The sequence below is a fragment of the Silurus meridionalis genome, chromosome 28 (genome assembly GCF_014805685.1).
Source record: "Silurus meridionalis isolate SWU-2019-XX chromosome 28, ASM1480568v1, whole genome shotgun sequence".
NCBI lineage: Eukaryota > Metazoa > Chordata > Actinopteri > Siluriformes > Siluridae > Silurus > Silurus meridionalis.
The window spans coordinates 9,831,150-9,839,261 of NC_060911.1; the positions used below are offsets into that span (position 1 = coordinate 9,831,150).

At 32.0% G+C, this 8,112-nt stretch overlaps 1 protein-coding gene across 1 annotated transcript; it reads right to left on the reverse strand.

Moving 5' to 3' along the window:
• Window positions 1-6,024: 6,024 nt before the first annotated feature.
• On the reverse strand, window positions 6,025-7,069 carry LOC124381539 (CD209 antigen-like protein D). Its single transcript, XM_046843273.1, has 3 exons — window positions 6,684-7,069; window positions 6,468-6,562; window positions 6,025-6,240 (listed from the first exon to the last, which is right to left on the reverse strand). The coding sequence occupies exons 1-3, from the start codon at window positions 6,982-6,984 to the stop codon at window positions 6,127-6,129; spliced, it is 510 nt and encodes a 169-aa protein (XP_046699229.1). The 5' UTR covers window positions 6,985-7,069; the 3' UTR covers window positions 6,025-6,126.
• Window positions 7,070-8,112: the final 1,043 nt, after the last annotated feature.

The following is an 8,112-nucleotide window of genomic DNA, read 5'->3' on the forward strand; positions in this document are numbered from 1 at the left end:
TATTAATGCATTTATTTATTTTGTTTATGTATTTATTTATTTATTTATTTATTTATTATTTCAAATTATTTACTACAAGTTCCTATACTTTTTTCAAAAATCTTTAGTCTGCCTACAAAGTTTTGTTTACCTCGACTAGATGCAAACTTCAGAAAATACCAGCTGAAATTAATTATTTTAGACTTCAGTGTATAACAAAATAATAGAATTTGCCTTGATATTCAAATCATTTTGTATATCACTATTACTTGACAATTAGCGGGGTAAAAAGAATGTTTTCATCAGTGAACAGAGGATAATCTCAGTAATGATAGAACTATAATAAATGGGCATTTTGTGTCACCCAGATGAGGATAGGTTCCCTTTTGAATATGCTTCCTTTCAAGGTTTTTTCCTAATACAATTAGAAAGATTTTTCTTGCCCCTGTCATGACTAGCTTATTCATTAGGAATAAATTTATAAGGGATGAACTTACTGTATATTGACATATTTTTTCAATTTAAAAAATTTACATTTATAATCTATTTAATTCTGTAAAGCTGCTTTGAGATGTTTAAAGTGTTTACAAATAAAATGTACTGAATAGAATATAAAAAAAGACAATTATCTAAAATATAGCAATTCAACAAGCAAGTCTTAAACAGAATATAAAAAAAAAGTTGTCATTTTTTTGTAATATGAGATTGCGGGTGATCAACTACTATAATATATACAAGTAAATAAAAAAGACAATGCAAAAAAACAGTCATTTACTTCCAGTCAATCAGTTTAGCAACCAGAAGTAAACAGTAAACATACCTGTAAACAATGTAGAAGGATGAGGTTAAAGAATCAGGCTGCAGTACTCTATATTTCAGACCCACTCTTTTAGCATCAGGTCAGGTTGCACTGGAGCTCTTACCTTGGTTAAAACTGTTATGCAAAAATTGCTGCAATTTCCATTAATGAGACCAATTTCCATCTCCAGTTTCTCCCTTGTATGAACAAAACCCAGCACAAATCTGAACTTAAAAAGCATAAAAAAAATGCATTAAGGACTTGTGGTGTTTTCATGAACTGCAGTGGTCAGTATCTATCAAAAGTGGTCTGAGGAAGGAACAGTGATGAACCAGTGACAGGGTCGTGGGCAGGCAAGGATTATTGATGCACTTGGAGAGCGAAGGCTGGCCCGTGTTTTTCCGATCCAACAGATGAGCTCAAATTGCTGAAGAAATTAATGTTGTTAATGCTCGATGGGTCAGGATTGTTACACATGGACACATTTAAGTCTAAAAATAAATAAATTGCTGCTAAGTGTATTAGACAATTACCTAGCCCTAAAGAACCAGAGGTATATTCTTTAGGTGATTATGATACAACACTGCTTTAATCCGACTTCTTTTATAACACCTGAATAGTTAAGGAATAAAAGTCATACTGTTAAAGGTATATATATATATATATATATATATATATATATATATATATATATATATATATATATATATATATATACCTTTAACAGTATGACTTTTATTCCTTAATAAAAAGGTGAATAAAAGGTGCACACCATTAAGTAATAATGCTCACCATTAAGTTTCATTACATTTTAGGTGACAGATATGCAACTCATCCATAAGGTTTTTTTTTCTGTGAAGCATTAATTAAGTGTTAGCACCCTACTATTTAATCTATAAATGGTGCTTTGACAGACATCACGCACTTGGTGTACATGTCACTGAGGTTCTTTGCCCAGAGAGCATATATTTGCAAGCATTTTGGATAGTGTGATGTAGAATTCTCAGCAGAAGCACGGCTCATTTAGTACCTGGTGCAGGTGAGCCCTAATTTGCAAGCATTCAAATGAACAGATTTGAAATTCATAATGGCAAAGTTCTAACCCAACTCAAAGCTAAAATATTGTATTTAAAAACACTTTTGGTCACCAGGATCTCTTCATGGTGAGATAAGCTGACTTTAGCAGATTTGTGATGTATTCAAATTTCTATTTATAAATTTATATAGGCTGTTGGATTTTGGGCACTTTGTTATAGTGGTCACCAAAACTGCATTCGCCTTACAATCCTATCTCTGAGCTTTATAAGCAGTTTGTTTAATTGCATTTTCAGCTGTTAGACCCTGTGTAGACAGGTATATGCTTTTCCGAATCGTGACCAATGAATGTGGTGGAAAAAATTAAAAGCTAATACCCTGTTTATAGTTTGCATATTTACCTTAAAAGGTCATTTTTATCTATCACAATTGTTTCCACTACAAAAGCTCAGGTCTACTGTTACATTTATTCAGATTCATAACAGGAGGATTATCAACATAATATAATGAAAATCTGCATTTAATAAAATGAAATAAAAAGATGCCTCCTACAAACAATATCCCAAAAAAATTGTTTTAAAAAGTTTACACAAATATGGTCCATTTAGAAACCTGTTTCTTCCATATTAAGTTCAAATAAATCCATTTACAATCATTATTTAAAAAAACTAACTAACTAAACAGTGTGCCTTTATGTTTTAAAACAATTTAGAATCAATTTATAATATTACTGTAATAAAGTTTGTTTTATACCATCTAGTGTGCATATTTATCTGGAAAATGAGTGGATAAAGTCTACAGTTTTATAATTAAATTCATTTTATTTCTTTAGAAGATTTCATCACTTAAATGCAGCTCACGTGAAAGTAAAACAAATAAAAATGGCAAAAGCAGAAATAACAATAATAATAAAAGTACATTTTATGTAAGTCTTTGTGTTGATAATGTGAGTTTAAATATATATTAAATATAAACCTATTTTTACACAGATTTTACGTATTAATTCCCTTTAAAGGAATTCATACTGTAGAAGGAACATGTTGATATGTTGATAATGTGAGAATAAATATATATTAAATATAAACCTAATTTTACACAGATCTAATGTAAGAAGTCCATCCACAGGAATTCACAGAAATAATAACACTGCTAACATTATTGACAATATGATTAATATTACTGCATATCTTTTTTAAAAATTCTCTATTTTAATGTGTTTGATGCTCTTTTTGGTGGAATTGTGAAAATTTTTGGAATTGGTCTAATCAGGTAATACATTTTGCCACATATAGCTTGGCACTTTTTACATTCAGAGAGAAATCAGTACTTAGATACACAGGACTACAGTTTGCATATGATCACCTCAACATTGTTTATCTCTAATAAATGGACATTCGGTACCCCCCAGATGAGGATGGGTTCCCTCTTGAGTCTGGTTCCTCTCAAGGTTTCTTCCTTATGCCATCTTAGGGAGTTTTTCCTTGCCACAGTTGCCCCCGGCTTGCTCGTCAGGGACAAACTTACACATAAAGAACTATCTTATTCATTCTTTATCACTGCATTATCTGTTTAAAGCTGCAATGTTCATTGTTAAAAGCGCTACACAAATTAAAATGAAACTGAAGTTTAAATATTCCTATAGAACCCTTAATATTGCCAAAGGTCTCTGGGAAGCCTCCTTGGGTTTGTTTTGTCCTTTTGGATGTCCTGTTCTTTAGTGATGTCACTGTGGCTATTTGTTTGTTGTTGTTTTTTCACTTGTTTGTTTGTTTTCTATGTGTTGACTTTTACGGTATTCCATGGTACACCTAATGTTTCGGAATGCTATTCATACTTTGTAAATCTTTGCGTGCTATTTAACAGAATCAAAAAAATATATGAAGAAAGAGGTTAATTCTGAACACAGCTGGTAGGCTGAGAAATATTTAGTTCTCAGCTCTCCACAGAAACAAGTCAAAAATCAGACTCTGGTGATTAACAAAGTGACCTTGGCAATGGCATGGTAAATTAATTATGGTGAAAAAAAAAAGGAACATTAAACATAAACAAAGTAAAGTTTAGGTTTATGGGACAAAACTAAGCATTTACTTTGTCACCAAACTGAAAGTATTTTTTATAAAATAATTATATAAATAAATAAAATAAGTATTTGTTGGGAATTGGAAAAGATTTTTTGAGTGTGATTGAGAGTAGTGATCAAAAGTAGGTGAACAATGTTGTGTTCTGAAAGGCTGAAATGTTGTGTATTGCAACCATGTTCGGACGCCACAGTTTATTTTCAAAGATGGAGTTTGTGGGCTGCAGACACTTGGCAGTTTATCCCCTAATCTCCTGTGGCTTTACTAGGGTCTTTTGTGTGGACAGATTGGGGTCAAGTATCTATCACTGTGCCATACCTTAACTCTGTAATAACCTTTCTCTGGTATTGCTGAGAAAGACCCTCTCCAAAACCCCATTACTCATGATCACCCTCCAAACACCTGCCATCATATAGATATCATATGATGATTATATAAAAATATATCTATCACATAGATATATAATATACAGTATATAGGTTATAATATTATATAGGTGTGTACATTCCTATCAAAGAAAAATATACAAAATTTGATGGAAATTTAAAATATATTTAAAACTTTAAGAAATCCCTTGAAGGCTTTAAGACATCAAAAGTAAAGGGTGCATATAATTTTATAGCCAATTCAATGCAGGAACAAATGCTACCTAGGAAAGTGTATGACTAAATGAATAAATAAATTAATTAATTAAATAAATAAATAAATAAATAATACAAAACACTACGCAATGTCCACATATATCATTGTTTACAGGTATTCATTATATGACATTTATGTGACACACTTACTTTTATAAAATATATAATTTCCTTTTGCACTAGAGAAAAACCATAGTAAACATAAGTCCACAAAACTAATACTATTACAAATATAGGTCAAGATCTGGAACAAGAGATGTACACATGTAATCCATTCTACTTACAGTATAGATATGCTTAGCAGTTTCTTTCAAAAACACATTCTAATACTTATTTACTAGGTTTAGTTAATTAGAACACCAATTCCAAAGAAATTGGTCAAAGTAAATTGCAGAATGATTTGCAAATATTACAAAATCAATTCAACTCAATTCATTTTTATTTGTATAGCACTTTTAACAATGAACATTGTTTCAAAGCAGCTTTACACACATAATGTGGTGATAAAAAATGAATATGTTCTTTATAAGTGTAAGTTTGTCCCTGATGAGCGAGCAGGTGGAGACTGTGGCAAGAAAAAACTCCCCGAGATGGCATAAGGAAGAAACTTTGAGAGGAACCAGACTCAAGAGGGAACCCATCCTCATCTGGGTCATATCAAAATCATATTTGTTTTCACAATATAACATATCAAACTTTTCTAGTGCTTAAACTGAGAAAATCTAACATTTTAATGGAAAAATAAGTTAATTTTTACTTTGATAGCTAAAATACATCTCAAAATTTGGGGCCGGTGCAGCAAATGGCTGGAAAAGTGTTGGACGTGTGGAAGAACATTTTGCAACTATGTTCAACTTGCTCCAAGCAGCACTTGCAACCCAATGGATAAAGAGTTCATAAAATAAAATTATAAGTCTAGTATCTATGAATTTATCCCTTATAAGTTTTTTTATCCACAGTACATAATATCATGAAAAGATTCTGAGAATTTGGAAAAATCTCTGTGTGCAAGTGACAAGAATCAATATTGGTCTTCAGGCCCTTAAGCAGCATTCCATCATAAACAAGCATGATTTTGTAATAAAAATCCCCCCATAGGTTTAGAAACACCTTAAATAATTTTAAATGTAAGAATTTCTTTTTTTCATTTTGGAAACAATGGACCTGGCATCCTCTGGATTAAAGAGGAGAGGGACCATGCATCTTATCATCGGCACTGATTGATGGTTTCATTAACGAATTCAATAGCTGATGTAAATAACAAATTTGGATTTCATAATGTCAGTTGTAAGATGTTGTAACCCTGGCTCATCAGTGGATTTAAAATTGGAGAATTGTATGCAGTTTAATAAGACACCAATCTTTCCTGCTTAGCCTAAATTATTTACCAGATTTAGAAAAAGAGCTGAATTTATCAAACACTAGTTGGCAAAAAATGAAAAAAACAGCTATAATAACAGTGAAACATTGTGTTTTAGTGCAGCAAACAGTATTTATAAATAAAAAATATTTAATTGTTATATAATATTAAGTTTTTTAAAGCTTAATTTTGTGCCTTGAAATCTAGGCTAAAAAGAATGTCATTATTTTGTGTTTAAATGTCATCTTTTTTATTTGTTTGTTTGTTGAAGATGTTTCCATTTGGCTGCAATCTCCAGGTCACTGTGGTGTTCTTTAACATGCCATATTCCTCCAGTTTCTGCTTAATCTGAAAAAACAAAACATAGGCAAGATTGAATAACATGTAACAAAGGTACATGTAACACACACCAGCTTATTGCCACAAGCTTTGCTTTTTGGGCAAAAATCTAAAAAGTATTTAATTAAATAAAATGTCAATGAATTAAATAAAATAAATATCACATCAAGGTTCTAACCCTGCCACACAACCACACTGGGATAATGTTTAAAAAAAAAAGAAAAACAGTGACTCACCAGCTTTAACATGGCAGCCTGCACAAATGGATCAAACACACTCTCATCAGAATTTACATGCAATTTTAATATTTGCTGTTCTTGCACTCGAATAACTGCAACACATGCACAATGTGACATATATCATTAAAGCAAAACAAAAAACCCTTCATCTTAAATTTTCAGTATGTGATGATCTTTTACAGGTAGCAGCAGCCACAAAAGCAAAAGACTTACTGGTGTGACAGAAGAAAAAATTCAGGTTCATACATGGCCGATCCACAAGCAGCCCATTAAAAATTACAACACAGTCCTCATTACCCGCAAAATTATTGGGCTGCCCAGTATACCATTGAAGGTTTGTAGCATCCTGCAAGGGATTGTCCACCCATTTCCAAGTGTCTCTAAACAATCCAAACCAGGAACTTCCCTGTAGCAAAAACACCTGCTCTAGCTGGCTGTTCTGTGTGGCCGTGGTTGAGCTGGCAAGATCTGTGTAGTATTTTCGGCAGTAAGCCTGAGCACCATACCAGGACATCAAACTTGCAACCGGGATAATCTTGTCGGTGGAAGCTAAAATGTAATTGAAAAATAGAAGTCTCAAAATAGTTTTAAGGTGTAGTATTATCATGAAGTATACAACCCCAATCTTAAAAATGTTGGGACACTTTGAAAAATTGTAAATAAAAACATGTAATGATTTGCAAATCTTATAGACCCATATTTTTTCAGAAAGAACATGAAAAAACATATCTAATGTTTAAACTGATTAAATGTACGATTTTAAGGAAATAACAAGCAAATTTTTAATGTAATAGTTTTAATCCGTCTCGGCAAAATGATCTTATATTTTCCTTAAAATTATAAATTTCCTCGTGTAATCTGTTTTATAAATACACACACTGAACAAAATTATAACCACAACACTTTTGTTTTTGCCCTCATTTTTCATGAGCTGCACTCAAAGATCTAGGGCTATTGTGACACCCTAAAGTATGTACACATTATGGGTATTGTGATTTTGAAAGAACAAAGTTTGTTTTCTATACCCTGTTGTTCGTTTTATATATATTGAATATGTTAAATGTAATTGAGAGCTGAAAACTGCAACGTTTGAAATGTTGTCTATTGCTGAGAAGGATCAGGACTCTTATTTTGAAAATAAACTGAGGATTTGCGTGGAGGAGCAGTATCGCACAGGTGCTCTCACAATTGCTGGGGATTGTGTGCGACACAGACACGTTTGCTCCTGTCTCCTCATTTATTCCTGTTTTTACAGGTATGACTGTCACAAACAAAACAAAATGCACACAAGTCATTTAATTTGTATGTGTGTGTGAGTGTTATATATGTATTGTTTATAAATGCACTGTTATTAATGTTTTGGTTTCTGAAGATAGTGAATGTGTAAATCGTCCGCCATTTTGTGGACGCTCGCCACATGCTTGTGAAATGCATTTAATCTGATTCATACAGGCTCCAGTTACCAGGTTATAATGTTCAATATGTTTTTGAAATGTATATATGTGTTTGGTTAATCAGAGTTGGTGTGTGTGACCATATACTAATGCATATCTCCAGACATTTCAGTGCAAGGGAGTGTAATTCACTTTAATTTCTTGCCAGTATAGAAGGGAAAAACTAATGCTTATGTAACATGATGAAA